This window comes from Phoca vitulina, unplaced genomic scaffold (genome assembly GCF_004348235.1).
Source record: "Phoca vitulina isolate PV1807 unplaced genomic scaffold, GSC_HSeal_1.0 scaffold67, whole genome shotgun sequence".
In the NCBI taxonomy this organism is placed as follows: Eukaryota; Metazoa; Chordata; class Mammalia; order Carnivora; family Phocidae; genus Phoca; species Phoca vitulina.
Window position 1 is genome coordinate 2101596 of NW_022589770.1, and position 20756 is coordinate 2122351.

The 20756-nt window shown below is 41.9% G+C and overlaps 1 protein-coding gene across 5 annotated transcripts in view; it reads right to left on the reverse strand.

Annotated features, from left to right (window-relative positions):
* The window catches only part of ADAMTSL1 (ADAMTS like 1), a 901468-nt gene that overhangs the window by 52714 nt on the left and 827998 nt on the right, over positions 1–20756 (reverse strand). For all 5 annotated transcript variants that reach the window (XM_032392420.1, XM_032392419.1, XM_032392418.1 and 2 more), the window contains one exon: positions 16759–16893. In XM_032392420.1, coding sequence (XP_032248311.1) covers positions 16759–16893 — 135 coding nt within the window. The remainder of the gene's footprint in view (positions 1–16758; positions 16894–20756) is intronic.

A 20756-nucleotide genomic window follows, 5' to 3' on the forward strand; every position in this document is an offset into this window, starting at 1 on the left:
ATATATTCAGAGCACTAAATGAGAAAAATATGCAGCCAAGAATACTATATCCAGCTAGGCTGTCACTGAAAATAGAAGGAGAGATAAAAAGCTTCCAGGACACACAAAAACTAAAGGAATTTGCAAACACGAAACCAGCCCTACAAGAAATATTGAAAGGGGCCCTCTAAGCAAAGAGAGAGCCTAAAAGCAACATAGACCAGAAAGGAACACAGACAATATACAGTAACAGTCACCTTACAGGCAATACAATGGCACTAAATTCCTATCTTTCAATAGTTACCCTGAATGTAAATGGGCTAAATGCCCCAATCAAAAGACACAGGCTATCAGACTGGATAAAAAAACAAGACCCATTGATATGCTGTCTGCAAGAGACTCATTTTAGACCCAAAGACACCCCCAGATTGAAAGTGAAGGGGTGGAAAATGATTCACCATGCTAATGGACACCAAAAGAAAGCCTGGGGGGCAATCCTTATATCAGACAAATTAGATTTTAAACCAAAGACTGTAATAAGAGATGAGGAAGGACACTATATCCTATTTAAAGGGTCTAGCCAACAAGAAGATCTAACAATTGTAAATATCTATGCCCCTAACATGGGAGCAGCCAATTATATAAGGCAGTTATTAACAAAAGCAAAGAAACACATTGACAACAATACAATAATAGTAGAGGACTTTAACACCCCCCTCACTGAAATCGACAGATCATCTAAGCAAAAGATCAACAAGGAAATAAAGACTTTAAATGACACACTGGACCAAATGGACTTCACAGATATATTCAGAACATTCCATCCCAAAGCAACAGAAAACACATTCTTCTCTAGTGCCCATGGATCATTCTCCAGAATAGATCACATCTTAGGTCACAAATCAGGTCTCAACTGGTACCAAAAGGTTGGGATCATTCCCTGCCTATTTTCAGACCACAATGCTTTGAAACTAGAACTCAATCACAAGAGGAAAGTCAGAAAGAACTCAAATACATGGAGGCTAAAGAGCATCCTACTAAAGAATGAATGGGTCAGCCAGGAAATTAAAGAAGAATTAAAAAAATTCATGGAAACCAATGAAAATGAAAACACAACTGTTCAAAATCTTTGGGATACAGCAAAGGCAGTCCTAAGAGGAAAGTATATAGCAATACAAGCCTTTCTCAAGAAACAAGAAAGGTCTCAAATATGCAACCTAACCCTACACCTAAAGGAGCTGGAGAAAGAACAGCAAATAAAGCCTAAACCCAGCAGGAGAAGAGGAATAATAAAGATCAGAGCAGAAATCAATGAAATAGAAACCAAAAGAACAGTAGAACAGATCAATAAAACCAGGAGCTGGTTCTTTGAAAGAATTAACAAGATTGATAAACCGCTGGCCAGACTTATCAAAAGAAAAGAGAAATGACCCAAATCAACAAAATCATGAATGAAAGAGGAGAGATCACAACCAACACCAAAGAAATACAAACAATTATAAGAACATATTATGAGCAACTCTATGCTAGCAAATTAGATAACCTGGAAGAAATGGATGCATTCCTAGAGATGTATCAACTACCAAAACTGAACCAGGAAGAAATAGAAAACCTGAACAGACCTATAACCACTAAGGAAATTGAAGCAGTCATCAAAAATCTCCCAACAAACAAAAGCCCAGGGCCAGATGGCTTCCCAGGGGAATTCTACCAAACATTTCAAGAAGAATTAATACCTATTCTTCTGAAACTGTTCCAAAAAATAGAAATGGAAGGAAAACTTCCAAACTCGTTTTAGGAGGCCACCATTACCTTGATCCCAAAACCAGACAAAGACCCCATCAAAAAGGAGAATTACAGACCAATATCCTTGATGAACATGGATGCAAAAATTCTCACCAAAATACTAGCCAATAGGATCCAACAGTACATTAAAAGGATTATTCACCACGACCAAGTGGGATTTATCCCTGGGCTGCAAGGTTGGTTCAACATCCGCAAATCAATCAACGTGATACAATATATTAATAAAAGAAAGAACAAGAATCATATGATCCTCTCAATAGATGCAGAAAAAGCATTTGACAAAGTACAGCATCCTTTCTTGATCAAAACTCTTCAGAGTCTAGGGATAGAGGGTACATACCTCAATATCATAAAAGCCATCTATGAAAAACCCACAGCGAATATCATTCTCAATGGGGGAAAACTGAGAGCTTTCCCCCTAAGGTCAGGAACATGGCAGGGATGTCCACTATCACCTTTGCTATTCAACATAGTATTAGAAGTCCCAGCCACAGCAATCAGACAACAAAAAGAAATAAAAGGCATCCAAATCGGCAAAGAAGAAGTCAAACTCTCACTCTTTGCAGATGATATGATACTTTATGTGGAAAACCCAAAAGACTCCACCCCAAAACTGCTAGAACTCATACAGGAATTCAGTAAAGTGGCAGGATATAAATCAATGCACAGAACCACTCTGGAAAACAGTATGGAGGTTCCTCAAAAAGTTGAAAGTAGAGCTACCATACGATCTAGCAATTGCACTACTGGGTATTTACCCCAAAGATACAAATGTAGGGATCCGAAGGGGTACGTGCACCCTGATGTTTATAGCAGCAATGTCCACAATAGCCAAACTGTGGAAAGAGCCAAGATGTCCATTGACAGATGAATGGATAAAGAAGATGTGGTATATATATACAATGGAATATTATGTAGCCATCAAAAGGAATGAAATCTTGCCATTTGCAATGACATGGATGGAACTGGAGGGTGTTATCCTGACAGAAATAAGTCAATCAGAGAAAGACATGTATCATATGACCTCAATGATATGAGGAATTCTTAATCTCAGGAAAGAAACTGAGGGTTGCTGGAGTGGTGGGGGTGGGAGGGATGGGGCGGCTGGGTGATAGACATTGGGGAGGGTATGTGCTATGTTGAGCGCTGTGAATTGTGCAAGACTGTTGAATCACAGATCTGTACCTCTGAAACAAATAATACATTATATGTTAAAAAAAAAAAAAGAAGAAGAAGATAGCAGGAGGGGAAGAATGAAGGGGGGGAAATCGGAGGGGGAGACGAACCATGAGAGCCGATGGACTCTGAAAAACAAACTGAGGGTTCTAGAGGGGAGAGGGGTGGGAGGATGGGTTATCCTGGTGATGGGTATTAAAGAGGGCACATTCTGCATGGAGCACTGGGTGTTATATGCAAATAATGAATCATGGAACACTACATCAAATACTAAAGATGTAATGTATGGTAATTAACATAACATAATAAAAAAAACGGAGCTCTAATGGATGAATTTGGGAAATTTCTTACATCAGAAAAGAAGATAGCCATGGATTATAGCCCATTCAGCAAGATAGGAATCTCTGAGTCCAAGCAGATATATAAATAAGTCAATGAATAAATCCAAAGTTAAATGAAGAGTGGAATATTTACCATAGTCTCAAAGCATCTCTTTTCAAAAGACATACTATAAGGGGAAAAAAGGAAAACTTTAGAATGAAAAAGCCTGGCAGATAGAACCTTAATCAAGTGATTGGAATTAACATCAACCATAATGGTATGATGGCAATTGTGATCACGTGATTGGGTATAACCAGAGGAGTCCAGCATCATTTCTGTGATGTTTCGGCCAGACATGCATAACTTGAATCTAATCATGAGGAAGCCTGAGACAAATCCAAATTGAGGAACATATTTTAAAATAACAGGCCCATAATCTTCAAAACAGTTAAGGTCATGAAAGTCAAGGAAGCCGGAGGAATGGTTCCAGATTGAAGAAGCGTGAATAGACATGAAAGCTAAATGCAGTGTGGGATTCAGGATGGATTCTTTTGCTATTAAGGACATTCTCGGGACAACTGGCACAACTTGAAGGGAATACACACTGGGTGATGGGCTATTGTGTTGTCAACTCATTTGGATCAGGTTAGAAAAAGTTCTTTGTATTATACTTCCAATGTTTTTTGTGAACTTGAGATTATGTCAAAATAACAGTATGGTAATGAAAAAAGCAATTCTTATACCAAATCAAGAAGTAAAACATGTGTGAGAGAAAACCCTTCTCCATCTGCCAAGACCTCAGGATTTGGAGGATTGGGGGTTTGATAAACATGAGCACCCAAAGCAGTAAAATTGCTGATGGCTCAGAACATGGGGTTGCTGGAGCTTCATTTCACGTATGTTTAATCAGATTTTAAGTATTTTTAAAGATCTGAGAAAAAAAAATCATCAGCAGCATTTGAATAAAACAAAGTTATTATGTTCCAGGCTTTGATTTGTCTATAGTGTTTAATGGGCAGAATAGACATTTTCAAAGGGGAATATGGGTGGAGAAGGGAGGGAAAATCCTTCAAAAGTCATGGGACAGGATGAGTTTTTTGGTTTATTAAATATTAAAAGCTTAATGAATCATGGAACAGTACATCAAAAACTAATGATGTAATGTATGGTGATTAACATAACAATAAAATAAAATTAAAAAAAGCTCTGTAAAGACTTCTTAACAAAAGTTTTATATTACCTCCAATTTAACTTTTTATACTATTTTTTCTTTCATAACTACACCATCTTGCAAATGATTTCAGTGTGCCTCAAAGAAATATCTTTGCCCAAATCTTGAGGCCCTCTCTATGTCCCGGACATGCATTCAGAGCTGTGATGAGTCACTCCCTGAATTACGGCTTTGAGCAAGGATCCGAGATGCTGCGAAAGTTCATTAAAGTCGAGAACAGCAGGATTACAAGGAAAAGAATTAAGAGGCAGTCTTTATTGTTCATAGAGGAACACTGTGGTCATTTTCTTCAGGGCCTAAATTCTTTTTCTGGGCTCAGGAAGCTGGCAGGACAACAGACAGGCGTGTGCTGGCTTATCTCTCTTGATACCATTTCAAAGAGTCACACATTAGATACAACGGTCCCCGCCACGTTCCAGAAAGGGCCTTGAATGAGTTTTTGGGCTTATCTCCTGGCAACAAAAGTTACAGGGAGCTCATTATTTCTGAGCAGGCACTACCAACAGAGAAATGGAGAATTCCATAATCATAATGGATTTTCACATAAAAAGGTTCTTGACAGAATGATGTTTTTGGAATGAAACTTGTCTTTCTACATACCTTTCAGAGATAAAGTATTAAAGATGAATGATGAAAGAGAGTTTGAACTTTTAAATAGATACAGACATATTACTAGGTTATGTTTCTAGAACTATTATCATCCTTTTTTCCCTTTGGAATACACTTTCTAAGATTGGCTCTGACAGGCTCTCGTGCCTAGGGAAGAGCAGATGGTCAACAAAATCCTTTTTAAGCTGGATAGGTTTTCAGGGACGGTGCAAATCTTCTTCTGTTTTTAGGAATGTTACTTGCGACCCTAGCATGGGGATATCCTGGCAAAACGTCCTTCCCAGAATGATCATGAAAACGCTGTAACAAAATCAAAACCCAACTTTACCAGTGTGTACCTCACTGGGATTTTAAGGGTGCTGAAATGTGATTCCAGCTCCCTGCCCTGCTCCCCTTTCTACCAGCAAATGGGAGGGTGTTTTCCCAAGTTGTTTGTCCTATGTATCCATAGAATGGGAGACCCAGACCATAGCTGAGTCAAGATGTGTAATTCTTGGCAGATAGTAGAGTTGTAAGAAATATTTGTGGAATCAAGCTAGGTTTCCAGTCCAGATTTTATTCATTTATTCTTGAATAGTTAATACATACACGTGATTCAAAATTTAAAGTGTAACTAAATGGAATGCTGTGAAATTCTCCCTCTCTTCCCCCTCCCGCCTCTTCTCCAGCTACCTGCCTACTCTCCTCACAGGGAACCAGCATTCCCAGTTTCTTGCGTACCTGGAAAGTCTTTTTTTGACATAGAAAAGGATATTAAAACTGATGCCCTGAAGAAAACTGTACCTTCTTCTTGTTTTCTTTTCAAGAGCAAAGGACAATTAAATGGACTGCCTTTTTTTTTTTTCTTAACTCTAAGAGCCTTAAGGTCTAAGGAAGCCCTCAAATTATAATGTCAAGGCCAACACCCATGGCAACAAGGAGAAGTTAAGGAGTGTAGGAGACAGAGAGAGAGAGAGAGAGAGAGAGTTGGGAATGACTCTTTATCCAGGAGACAAAAAGGTATTATGAAGCAGAAGCTGGGTGGTAGTTCTGCCTCACAAAAGAGAGAAGAAACTGAAGCAAATTCTGGTAAAAGGTTAAACAAACTTGATTTCCATAATATTTGCCAAACTCAGCTTTTCCAAACTTTTCCTGAACACAGCAGGCGTAACACATGAAAAGATACAAGACTGCAAACCTCTACGCGTGGCAATAGGTGACTGATTCGAGACAAGATCCTGACTGAGTTTTGACTCCATTACATTTCATTTGGTTTGCACACACAAAAAAATGAGTCCAGACGTCTGGACTCCATGGGCCAAGGCCGGCTGTGGAACAGCACCTTGTCCTCTGCTCTCACGAGGGATGCCTAACTCACACCCGTGTTCCTTTCTTGGCTTGTCTAATCCCATATATCCTCCATGGTGCTGCTCAGGTCCCACTGCCCCATGAAGTCAACTCAGGTGCTGTGAGTCCTCTGTAGTTTATGAGCAACACTCTCCAGGAGAGTCAGCATCCTCTCCCCAGGTCCCTTAAAAAAACAACAATGCAATCTACATTCCAGTATGCAGCGAAGAGGAACAATAAGGAAGTTACTCTTGGGTGGAAGCAAGGGGCTTCACAAGTGGTCCAGAATCTCCCCTGAGACTTTGCCTTCTCCTTGGGGTCCTAGAAATCCTACCTTTACTACCATCCTCACCTCTAGCCCCAGGATCAAGGCAGCAACTAAGTTTTATAGAGTACTTTAGAGTTTACAAAATGTTTTTACATATTTAATTTCATTTGACTCTCAAATCAGTCCTGAGAGATGGGTTAGCAACCCATTTTACTAAGGAGAAAGGAAGACTCATAAAGGTTATGTGACTTGACCATTGTTCAAGTCCTATTCCCAAGTTCATGCCATTTTCATCTTTTTGGTTCAGTAGTGGGCAAAAGCCTTTTCCTTTATCTTGCTTAATTTATCTGAGAGAGGTTGAAATGGCCAAAGGGAACTTGACTAAAAAGTATGTTAATTGGTAAATATATAAAGGAAATATAGATAGCATAAAATGGGTAAGTTAGTGAAAAGGTAGGTTATCTCTGCCTTCAGGACCTGGCCTCCAAGGGGCCTTTTTTCCCCCTTTTCCAACTTTATTGAGATATAATTGACATACCCATTGTGTAAGTTTAAGGTGTACAATGTGTTTATTTGACACCCTTATTTACAGCAAAATGATTACCACCATCGCTAACACCCCCATCTCCTCACATAATTCCCATTTCTGTTTTGTGGAAGACCTGTTAAGATTTATTCTCTTAGTAACTCGCAAGTATATAATATGGTATCCCCAGGGCATCCTTAAGTTTCCTGGTTCCTCCACTTTGAGAAGGGGAAGCCTGGGGCAAGAACATGTATTGCCAAGATAGTAATGACTAGCATTAGCTGAGCATTTACTGTGTGCCAAAGCGCCATTCTAAGCACTTTATATGTATTACCTCATTTACTCCTTCCAAAAGCCCTGGAGGTATATGTAGTTATTACCTCCATTTTACAGTCAAAGGCAAAGAGAACTTCCAGAACTTGTTCAGGGTAGTAAGGCTGTTACCACACGGCCGAGCCAGGCTTTCTGACTCCAGAGTCTGCACTCCAAACCACTCTAATGTGCCTGGGAAGGGTCCCAACAAGAGCATGGGCCTTAGATGGAGAAATGGGAACAGAACTTTCAGGAGAGAACTGAAACCTTGGTCTTTTATTATAAATGCACAGAGCTGGCATTCAGTACTCTGTTTATTCTTCCTCCTCAACTTACATTGCTTTCTTACTCTTCCTTCTGTGCTGATGGTTTCTAACTAGGTAAGAAGTTCCTTGGTGTCAGGGGGCACATACATCATGCTTCTCTGTTCCTACCTAGCACCTGGCGTAGAATGAACCCTTCAGTAAGGCACCTGTCTCCTGAATGATTTTTTAGCCAGTAACTTACACTCAAAATGGCAACAAGTTCTGGTCCTATAAGGAAGAACTTGTGCCAGACACCACAGTGAAGAAGAGAATAGACTTCTTGGTTCATAGATTCAACAGGGAAGTAAGGGATGGAGGCAGGAAATTAACATCTATTAGCAACCACTTTGTACCAAGCACTAAACTGGGCAGGTTGCTTATGATATCTCATTTAGTATAATTAATTCTGCAAGATGGGCATTATTGTTATGGTCTGAATGTTAGTGTTCCCCCCCGCCCCCCCCCCCCCCCCGCCATGCCTCCCACCAGATTCATATGCTGAAATCCTAATGCTTGGTGTGATGGAATTAGGACATAGGACCCTAGGGAGGCGTATAGATCATAAGGTGGCACCTTCATGGCAAGGTTAGTGTTCTCCTAAAAGAGACCGCATGAACATCCCTAGCCCTTTCCACATTGTGAGGACACAGCAAGAAGGTGCTGGCTTTGAAACAGGAAGAGGGCCTTCACCGGAATATGACTGTGCAGGCACCACAAACCTGGCCTTCCAGTTCCAGAACTATGAGAAATGCATTTCTGTTGTTGATAAGCCACCCACTCTGTACTGTTTGTTATAGCAGCCCGAACGGGCTAAGACAAATTATTTATAATAGAGGAAGCAGATGCTGAGGATTTGGAAATAGGTCTTCTAGCTGAGGTACCAGCACTGTCCCGTCCATTGTGCAAATGAGGCAGGGGCCTTAGGTCATGATCCTGTCTTCCCTTCCACCATCTGCCCCCAGGCCCTGGGACCGCCGTAAAACTGCCTCTAGCATCACACAGATGCAAGAAGGCACGGAACCGGAGTGTGTATTTTCAAAAGCCAGTGCAGGGCTGCGGAAGGATTTATTAGGTAAAGCATAGAGTTCCTCACTTTCCCACTGATGGACTTTCAATACCTGTCTATTTCTGGGACATCCGACTCATTCACGTCATTCCTGTTAAACATGGTAGTGAGGGCAGGCGGGCCTGGGAATTGTGTCCTTGTGCCAGCAAAGGGCAGGGGCAAGTGTAAGTTTCTCAAGGTCCCCATTTCCTGACTACTTGGAGTCTTAAAATAAGCTCGTGCCTGGATGCTTGCTGTGGCTTGGGACGGTGGCTAGGCAGGGAGATTTACTGCCTTGCTTTCTGTGTCCAACTATTTTAAGTGTCACTTATGTTCTGGTGTCTTTTTAAATTTATGGATGTTCACTCCGATCTAAAGAACCACAGCCCTCCTTCCTGTGGCTTCCTCACAAATGCCCGCTGCAATCCTGATTTAGTTTTATGGTAATATGTGCTACAGAGCTTCTTGCAGGCCCCATGGGTCTCTCTTCTCTCCTTTGGATTTTATTAAAAAGAAAAGACAAATGTGCATAAGCAGGTGCCATAAACAACGACCAAATGCCGACCTTTCTTCTTAATAGCAAAGTATATTCTTTTTGTGGGCAAAGCTATAGGAAATCAAAAGCATTTTCCTTGTGACATAAAACCTCAGGTTTTCAATATAAATGAGAAAACAGATGCCAACTCATGTCTCTTCAAAAAAGGTCAGGATAAATTTCTCTTCTTTCCCTCTCCCCCATCAAGTGTGCTAGCCCTCTCCTTTTTTTTTTGTCTTTTCTCCGCACCACTTTTCTGGCCATGTCTGCAATTTCTGATGGGATGGGTCTCCATGGTGCATTAATTTTTATCTAACTGTTGGCCATCAGAACTTGCCGTTCCCACAATGATCTTTAGAGAGGAAGCAGTGATGATCTTAGTCTTCCGAACAGTCATGAAAAAGTGGCTTCCCAACAGGTGTGGCCGCGGGTACTGACTGACCTTTACTGTGTGAATTGCCTCCTAATGGGGTGCAGGAAGTGCTCGATCCAATCTGTATCAGAATAATCAGGAAGTGTACAGGGTGGGGTGAGAGTGGAAGTATGTGGAACAGATGATAAAGTTTTAATTATAGGAGAAATGAGATGGAAATGACTCAAGAGACTTTCTAAGCCAAGGTCCTGCTACCTAATCCTGTTTTAAATCACCTGAGAGTATTTATTTATTTTTTTTGAGAGAGACAGTACGTGTGAGAGGCAGAGAATCTTAAGCAGGCCCACGCTCAGCGCAGAGCCCGATACGGGGCTCAATCTCACCACCCTGAGATCATGACCTGAGCCGAAATCAAGAGTTGGATGCTTAACCGACTGAGCCACCCAGGTACCCCTCACCTGAGAATATTTATGCAGCCTCTTTTCTCCCCAGGACCTAGAATCTAGTTGGGAGACATGACATAGATGGGAGATACCTTTAATAATACAAACGGTGAGGTGCCTGGGTGGCTCAGTCATTAAGCGTCTGCCTTCAGCTCAGGTCATGATCCCAGGATTCTGGGATCAAGCCCCACATCAGGCTCCCTGCTCGGCGGGAAGCCTGCTTCTCCCTCTCCCACTCCCCCTGCTTGTGTTCCCTCTCTTGCTGTGTCTCTCTCTGTCAAATAAATAAATAAAATCTTAAAAAAAATAATCATACAAACAGTGGTCTGCTCGGTGTCCTATCAGTGGTCTAGAGCATGGGTTGACTAGCGATGGCCTGAGCGCCAAACCCGGCCTTGTTTCTGTAAATTAAGTGTTACTGGACCACAGTTCCACCCATTTGTTTCTTATTGTTCATGGCTGTTCCACTCGGCAACTGCAGAGTTGAGTCCTTGCAACAAGTACCTTGTGGCCCTAAATGTGTAAAGTGTTTCCTTCCTATCTGGTCCTTTATGGAAAATGTTTGCCCAACCCTGGTCTGGAGTAGGTGCCTCAGGAGGTCAGCAAGGCGGGATCAGCTCAGGCTGAAGCACTACAAGAAGGCCTCACAGAATGGCTTGGACTGTGCCTTGAAGACTTCGGATTTAGCTAGAAAGGAAGGGACAGGAGGGTATTCCAGGCAAGAAAGGGTCAAAGCCATGGCAATTACTAGGGAACAGTTTGATTGGAATGGAGGAATCATTTGTGATAGGAATAAGATAGAAAGATCCGTATAGAGGCTATGTCTGAATAGCAAGGAATCTTGAAAGCCAGGCTAAATTTTTTTTAAACGATAAAGCCTACCATTTCCCCACCCCAGCCTCTATATGAATAGAAAGGGATGTGGAAGTGACTTTTTAAGTCCATTCAAGCTCTGAGAATCAGTTTTTAAAAGTACTGATGCGTACCCCCACCCCCAGAGATTCTGTCTTAATTGGTCTCAGGGGGGACTTTTCTTTTTTTAAACTTCTCAGGGGACTCTAGTGCAATTGGGAACCTCTTCCTAGATGAAGGAAATGGCCAGGCACGTGCCTGCAGAAGCCCAGCTCAGGGCCAGGTAGAGGTAGCAGGTGCCCAGCACATGTGAGTCAAATTAAGTCAGCAATATTGGCTTGTACCAGAGCCAGCCTGATAAACCTCTCTTTTACTAGAGTCAGCTTTATAATATTCAGTTGGCCACATGGTTTCCAATAAAAGAAATCACTTCTGCCTGCCCCTGCCTAATCCTGGAAAAGCCCATGATGCTCAATGCGATATTGAGTCTGTTTATAAATTTGGGCATTTATAGTTCTCTCACTGCTATTTTAACATGACCATTTACAAGGCCTTACACAATTTGCCCTCAGCCTTGTTACGTCTCTGATCTTCTCTCTCCCACACACAACCCCAATGACTCCATTCCTGCCCCACTACACTAGCTTCTTTGTTGTCCCTTGAATACACTAGGCATGTCCCTGCCTCAAGGACTCCACACTGGCTCTTCCACTGCCTCTCCTCCCCTCCCCTCCCCCCTCCTCTTATCTCTCTTCCCTTCTTCTCTTCGTCCAGACACATGCAAGGCTCAACAGTTCATGTTCAAGTCTTTGCTCAAAGATAACTTTCTTGATGAGCCCTGTCTTGCCAATCTAATTTAAAATTGCATCCTCGTTCCCACACAGGCACTATCCATCCTTCCTTCCCTGCTTTATTTTCCATAGCACTTATCTAATATACTATGCCTTCCATACCTTCTAATATACTATGTCATTTACTTCATTGTGTTTGCTTTCTAGTTCCCATAGCACAATGAAAGCTGTATGAGAGAAGGGATTTTTATTTTGTTCTCTGTTGCATCCCCAGTACCTTCGATGGTGCCCAGAACATAGAAGTTGCTCAGTAAGTGTCTATTCCGTCAGTGCTTGGAATGCTTTTACTCATCATTTAAGACTGAGTTAAAAAGTTCCTCTCTGAAGCCCACTCTGATTTTCCCTTCGCCAAAGAAAGGGGTCCTTCCTTCCCTGTTCCCTTTGGCTTTTTCTGCAACTCTTTAGAGCTTTTTCTCACACGTGACTGACTTTTCTCTCTCTCCTACTGCTTCTGAGCTCCAATGCTGGGGGAGGGCACAGGACCCTGCATTTAAGGGAGACTGGACAGGTGTGTGTAAAGGAAATGAACCAGAATTTAATAACAAAATCTTTGACTATCTTTTAACAATGCTTTCTACAGTTGTATACCTAGGCAGTTCTCCATTTTATTCCAATGTGTTGACTTGAGTGGTCTGAAATGTGTCATCAGCACATAGCAGGTTCATGAGCTTTCCAGAGAATCGTATGGACGACCATTGGCCCCTGACGTTAACTTACTTACCAAGCCCTGTCGGTGTTACATCTTACAGATCCCTGAATTTGTTCACTTCTTTCCATTCTCTCCAGCTCTCTACTCTCACCCATGGTTATCTCTTACCTGAAATACTTCCTAAATGGTGGACTCTATCTAGTCTCTTCCCTGGAACCCATCCCCTGCTCAGTAGCCAGAACAGGCTTTTAATACACAAATCAGATGATGTCTCTCTCTTGCTTTTAAACCATTCAGAGACTTCCCATTGCAACTAGTGCAAAGTGTGAAAGTCTTACCAGGGCTCACAGAGTGCCAGCAACTTGCTCCTGCTTCTCTCTTTACCTTCATCTTAGGCCATTCTCCCCTTAGTTACTGCTGTGACGCTTCCTTAAATGCTCTAGGCTTTCTTGCTTCAGAACCTCTGCTGGTTCCTCTGCCTTGGAATGCTCTGGATCTCCTCTGTCTGGGATGCTCGCTCTTCACTTGGATAGCTTCCAGTCTCTCTTCTAATCTCAGCTCAAATATCTCCTCAAGAAAGCTTGCCTAAAGCTCAGGCCAAGGGTGCTGTTCTGCCATATGTCCCCAGAGCACCAGTAGTTACTATTTTGATCACAGTCTTCTTACTTGAATAACGCTCCCCATCAGACTTGAAGTGTGTACCGGAATTCAAGCCAAACAAGGGCAGGTATGTTAATCTGCTTGTGTGTCACTGTATCTTCAGATCTAGGTCAGTGCCTAATGCCTAGTAAATGCTCAATAAATTTTTCTCGACTGAATGAATGAGAGCTAGGTTTTTCTATCGTATTTACTGTGTATCCCCGCCCCAGCATAGTGTCTATATTAGGCGCTCAACAAATATTTATTCAATGAGCAAACTGATCTATCTTTGAGATATTGCCTCCTTAGGCCCTTCACCAAGGCTTTCAATTTTGAACATTAATATTTATTCAACTGTTTTCTGAAATATCCTCCTACTTTGAGGGGTTTACATGAGAACAATGACTATAAACTGCACCCTAAACTCCAGATCTGGGTCTCATACATTCCAGCCATAGTTCCCTCATCGGTGTGGTATGATTTGTCGGAACTGCATCTAGGCCAACCATGCTCTGCAGTTCTTAGGTCTTCAAATGAATAGAGAAGAAAATGTGCAGGCTGCTGGTCTCCGGTGGTCAGAAGGAAAACACTACCGCCTGGCTGTCGTGGGTGGGCCTTGGCCTCACTGCCTGGCTTCTCCAGGGCTGGAAGGGCTCTGAGAAGTGGAACTGTTCCCATGCAGGGCCCTGGAGGGCCTGCTGATGCTGCTGAGAGGCTGCTGCGTGTGCTGGCTGCGACCCTTGAGCCCCCGGCTGGGGAGAGGGGCCAGGCACAATGGCTTCTTTCATGGGAAAACTTTACTCTGCAAACCCAGGTTTGAATGCCTGAATCTCTCTCCTCTTGGTAAATCACAAGGGACGAGAAAAGGTTTGTGCTGTTTGGCTCTCTATAAGACTAGCTTGGCATGAGGTTCCAGCAGAGAAGTCAGGAGTCCCTCTGCCTGGGCATTTCAGCTTGCTTGCTCATGAAGGAGAGTTTGGGACTAAATATATGGGGGTGGACCAAACCCTATGGATATATTCTGTGAGACATTCTAACAGGTTCTGGACCTAAATAAGATAGGCTGAGAAAAGAGATTGAACTGCTTTTCTTAAGCCACATATAATCATGTGTTTTCTTATTGGAAGCACCCAAGGTCATCTAATTTTGACAAAAATCTAGGGCCTCTCTTTCCCGACCTTCCTGAGAAAGACTTCTCCTACTATAAGTCAGGTTTGTTGGCTTGCTTTTTTCTTTCAGGCTATTTTACTTCATGGAGAAAACCTAACCTAGTGACAGCATAAAAGACAGAGTGGTACGGTGCAAAGACTGGTCCTCCTCAGAAACAAGAGATGTGTGATCACCACCATAGACCTTGGTGTTCTTTCTACATAATGAGGTGGATGGACTAGATCAGCGATTGGCAGACATTTTCTGTAAAGGACTAGAAAGGAAATACTTTAGGCTTCTGGGCCGTATGGTTTCTGTCACAAGTAGTTGACTCTGCCATCATGGCATGAAAGAAGTCACAGACAATACATAGGTAAATAAATGGGCATGGCTGCATGCCAATAAAACTTTATTTACAAAAACAAGCAGTGACCTAGATTTGGCCCAGGGACTATAGTTTGCCAACCCTGTAAGACATTATCTCTTAAAAGTGTTTATGTAATAATTCTAGAATGTGATTGCCAAATTTACTGTCAGCTGAGTCTAGGCAAATATTTAAAACATTCACATCATAAATATGTATATGTGTGTGTGTGTGTGTGTGTGTGTGTGTATGTGTTTGATTTCTATTTCCCATAGCACAATGCTGGCGAGGCATCAACATTCACCGCTAGAGTCCATGTTGCCTAAGCAGTTACGTTCAGGGAACTTATGGTTACTGACTCGCTGTCCCATTCAAATGGAACAGTCTGGATGTGAACTAGGGTATTACAGTGTCTCTCAACTGTTAGAGTTAAATACCAGTCTAAGGTAACAGAGCACTATAAACTAGCGATGGAATGCAGCAACATAAAGCACAATAAATTCTTATTGCTTATGACTACAATGAGACAAAATATTATTCCAGAATAGGGAGAAAGAAAGTAAAACTATCACGGAAAAATATGAGCAGGTTAATTTTTCCAGCATGCTGAATGGCACCTGAGTGACCCAAGAGTTACTGAACTTGAAAATAAACCATTGCTGCATACTCTGCTAGTGACTGGGCTATGATTAATAGTTATGACAATTTCTCATAGTGATGAGTCTAAAATAAAAAAAAGTTTACAATACTCACATTTAATTTGGAATACTTTTACCATTTATAAGCCAAAAGAAAGCAGTTTGAAACTTCCATGAATTCTGATTAACATGATGTGGAAAAACTCAATGCCAAGCTTGTGTAAGTTATGGGAAACAGAATAGGGCTACTTGTCATTATATGTGTCTTATTTTTAGGATCAGATCAGAAACAGAGAAATTATAGGCTTTTTCCATATGCTCATACACTATGAGCATTCTTTGTTAATTTTAGATCATAATGAAACCTGAAGGTAATCTTTCTGTTTGTAATCCTATACCAGTCCCTGTGGCCATGTTGATAAGTCTGACTTAGCAACATGGCCAGTATGACTAGGCACCCTTTGGCCTCCTGCTCCTTGCTAGGTGGTGGGGAGGAGAAAAGAGAAACTTGCAACTTTGAGCCAAAGGAATAATTTTAGTTACCATTAGCAACATTTGGGGCCACAAAGAGTTAGCATGGTGATTTCCCCCATTTTGTAGGCCTGTTTTTTTTTTTTCCCCCCAGGCTTTTGAAGGCAGATAATTCTTCTCTTCCACCTTGACTTGACCCTCTCCAGAAGCCATAACGGGAGTACAGAGGTTCCTGTGGCATCTCCATGATTCTGGTGTGAAGGGTCCAGGGCCTGGATGCCCTCATAAAGCTCTCTGCTACCAGAGGGCACCAGCCATGTGGGCAATAATTGGTGAAGGCTCCCATTGACAGATGCCAGAGAAGCTATACTTGGTGAAGTTATTTAAATACTTGTTTGAGGAGTCCATCTGGGTTGGTTTCAGGCCCTACCTATAGAAGGCTAGCCTAAATAGAATTATCTAGCTTTTTCTTCTTGAAAGCTGATGATAGCTCTAGTTTAGTTATGAGGAGGTCATGGCGGCACACTGGGGTATGGTTGGCAAGGGGAGAGGAGATATAGGAGCTATTTTTACTACTCTGCTTTTTACTTACTTACTGTTCAGTGAGTCAATCTGATTGAGAGGATCTTGACTGTGGTATTAGCCCAAGAGGATTCAGAAAGGAGCCATGTTGGAATCTAGACAAGCTAGAGTCCAGACTAAGATCTGCACTCACCTCACATGGAAAGTCAGCCAAATTTCCACTGGTGAGTCTGGATTCTGTAGGCAATTTAGTGATTTCCTGTTGGCCACCCCTCCTGCTGCCTCCCTCCCACCTGCACGCAGTCACCCATCCATAAATCCTGTCCAGCTCTGGATTTCAGCCCAATGTTCCAGAGATTTGGACTCACCAAGGAGAGCGGAATTCCCAGGATCCAGGACCAGCTGTGCTCCCAGAGGAGATGTCAGCACTGAAGGAAGGTTCAGTCCAGTGGCTGAAAGCAAGGCCCTGATGTCTTCCAACTGTGTGGGGACTTGGGGGGGATCTGTGGGAAGGCAGATGGGGAGTCAGGCAGGTTAAAGCATAAAGGCTGTATTAAGGGGGGAAGGGAAGATGGGCATGTACTTAAGGCAGGCATTATGGTTGCCTTTTAGCATCATTTTTTTCCCACAGAGAAAGTGTACCTATCAAGGTGAGTCAGAATTTCAAGTTTAGTATTTGATGCCCAAAACAGTAAGGTCAGTAATAAGAATCAGGCATGTTGATTTTAGGAGTTCCTTACTGTATACCACTTTATACCACAGTACCACTGGGTCTCTATAAATGTGTAGGCAAATTAAACTATATTATAAAAATACTCTTAAAAAGCCAACACTTCTTCAGCATTTATTATATGCCAAGTCCTGTGTTAAATAGTTTTCATTCCTTTTTTCATTTAACTCTTACGGTATCCTTTAGAGCACTCTGTTACTGTCCCCACAGATATGGATACATCACCACAGGAATTTTTTATCTTAGAGGGAGAGCGAGAGAGTGCACACACATGTGTGTGGGGGGGGAAGGTAGAGGGGGAGGGAGAGAGAGAATCTTAAGCAGACTCCACACCTAGCACTGAGCCTGACACGGGGCTCAGTCTCACGACCCTGAGATCATGACCTGAGCCAAAACTGAGTCAGATGCTTAACTGACTGCACTATCCAGGTGACCCAGGAATTTATTATTTAAAAGAAGCCTACCAGTGACATTTTGTATGAAGAAAAAGGTTTATTTATGAAGTTGATAAAGTGAATTTGCTTTGTGGTCTGGATTTTTATGCCCAGGTAGGACCAGATAAGCAGGACAGGGATGATTTGTTCTTTAAAATCTTAGAAGGAGTTAGGGCTGAAGTCATCAGGGGTCTAGTTAACCAGAGCCCAAAGTGACACAAATGGGAAATAGAGTGGCTTATCATTTCCACTGGACAAATAAAGAGGAGAGCACCTATTGAAGCTGGTGGTGAGAGGACTCAAGATTCTCCGAGAAAAGAAGCAGAATCCTGTTTCCCCACTTCCTACGTCTCCCAAGGTGGACTCCCATCTTTTTCTCTAGAGCACTTGTTGGAGTCTGAAGAGAAGCAGGGGTATTTCTTTTGTAACTGATGGTCATTTCAGCAGTGTTCAGTGAGGGCCTATTTTGTGCCTGTCACCTTGTCAGATACTTGTTAAGGGTGGCAAGTAAGTCATGATGGCTTCAGAGTCCGCTTCAGAAATATGCCTTCTGTCTACTCTGCCTTGACTGCAAAAAACCATTGCATTCAGGAAACAATGATGAGCTTGAGATTTTTATATCTGTATCTATCTCTATATATAAATTATAAAGACATTATATATGTTATATATAATTTAAAAATCTTCTTTATATGGTATAGGTGAAAACACCATGTTTGGGTTCGGGAATGCTCTATTTGAGCTGTGGCTGTCATTCACTAACTTGGGCAAGTCACTTCATTCCTCTAAGCCTTAGTTTCCTTGTCTATAAAATGGTGAGGAAACTCATCATTTCCTAGATCTCTTTTTACTCTGAAATACCAGGATTTTAGGAACTGATGGTAGTAGTTTACTCCAGCCTAGAGTCTCTTCTTCCCATCTTTTTTATTTTTTTAAACTTAAGTAATTAATTTTTTTTAATTTTTTATTGTTATGTTAATCCCCATACATTACATCATTAGTTTTAGATATAGTGTTCCATGATTCATTGTTTGTGCATAACACCCAGTGCTCCATGCAGAACGTGCCCTCCTCAATACCCATCACCAGGCTAACCCATCCTCCCAACCCCCTCCCCTTAAGTAATTAATTTTTAAAATTTAAATTCAAGTTAGTTAACATATAGTGCCTCCCTGGTTTCCGGAGCAGAATCCAGTGATTTATCACCCACACACAAGACCCAGTGGTCATCCCAACATGTGCCTTCCTTAATGCCCATCACCCATTTTTTAATATTCCCTTGAGGATATTGAAATTGAATACTGAATAGTCCCTCAAGAATATTAAACTCAAGGGATGCCTGGGTGGTGTAGTCAGTTAATAGTCAGCTCTTGGTTTTGGCTCAGGTCATGATCTCGGGGTCGTGGGATCCAGCCCTGTGTTGGGCTCCCTGCTCAGTGGGGAGTCTGCTTGAGTTTCTCTCCCTCCCTCTGTCCTTCCTGCTCATGCTTTCTCTCTCTCAAATAAATAAATAAATAAATAAATAAATAAATAAATCTTTAAAAAAAGAATATTAAACTCAAGAAACCTTTGCTTATTTCCTAAAAGTCAAAAAGGGAGGTTATGTCCCATCTTCAAAACCATCAGATCTTCCTGGGCCAAATGTCAGCCCCTCCTAATGCCCTTAGAACTTTTATCATATTGTTCTTCTTTGGTGCATGTCCATTTGATCTTCCGAGGGAAACCGTAAATTCTCCAAAGACAGAGGTCACCTCTTAAATTTATCCCAACGCTCGAGATGGAACTTAGAGGCAATATGTCATGAATATTCGTTCAACGGCCACAGGAATAAATGAATGAAAGTCACATTACACATCAAGTCTCCATGCTACAGGTTAAGTCACAGAGCTTGGCCTGAAAGCTCAGTTTTATACACAAAATCCCTTGTTTAAAAATTAAGCCCCATTTTTGGCTGATTAAAATAAAAAAAGAGACATTATTTCTATGTTCATAGCCACCCATACAACTAAAAATACTTGGATTAATAAACCAAGGCTTCTGATCAAGAAAAGCCCTTCGCTTAAGAGTCTACACAGTGATTTTTTTTTTTTCCCCATCACGCTTGATTAAAATGGGAAGATGTCCTACTCATCCAGCTCCATGTTCACGGTCACACTGGTCTTCAGTCGCAATGCTGCAAGAGCTGCCTGGCAGAACACACGCCCTTCATTGGCATAGCTACTGTAGCAACCACGCATCCTAGGCTCTTCTCTGTCAGTGCAGGTGACAATCAAGGCTTATTTCAGGAGGAAAAGCCCACAGGAAGCCCCGTTAACTCAGTGTGGGGCAACCGTGCCTGGGCCCCGGGCTCCAGACTCGCAAGCAGCTCAGCCGGATGAAACCCAACACAGAACAAATGACATCTGTCACGGAGCTGCCTTCCTGTGGCTTTCTAAGATGACTGGAGGTTTATGCAGCCACTGGTGAGAGGGAAACCCGCCGGGGCCTCTCTGAAACCTGAGCGGGCAAGGGCTAGAGACCCTAGGCTTTGGTCTATCAGCAATTGGAGGTATGGAAATATGAGTATAAAGTTTAATTATTTTTCCCCAAGGAGGTCTCCAATATATGAATGTGTGTGTATGTATGTATGGTGGGTGATTCTTCATACTTCTCATAGTTTCCTTTTCTTCTTAGAACGATAGCTTTCTCTTAGTGAGAAGACTAGCATGACGGCTCTAAACATTGCTTTTTTTTTTTTAACTTTCTTTTTTTTTATTATTATGTTATGTTAATCACCATACATTACATCATTAGTTTTTGATGTAGTGTTCCATGATTCATTGTTTGCGTGTAACACCCAGTGCTCCATGCAGAACGTGCCCTCTTTAATAGCCAATCACCAGGCTAACCAAGTGGGATTTATCCCTGGGCTGCAAGGTTGGTTCAACATCCGCAAATCAATCAATGTGATACAATACATTAATAAAAGAAAGAACAAGAACCATATGATCCTCTCAATAGATGCAGAAAAAACATTTGACAAAGTACAGCATCCTTCCTTGATCAAAACTCTTCAGAGTATAGGGATAGAGGGTACATACCTCAATATCATAAAAGCCATCTATGAAAAACCTACAGCAAATATCATTCTCAATGGGGAAAAACTGAGAGCTTTCCCCCTAAGGTCAGGAACATGGCAGGGATGTCCACTATCACCACTGCT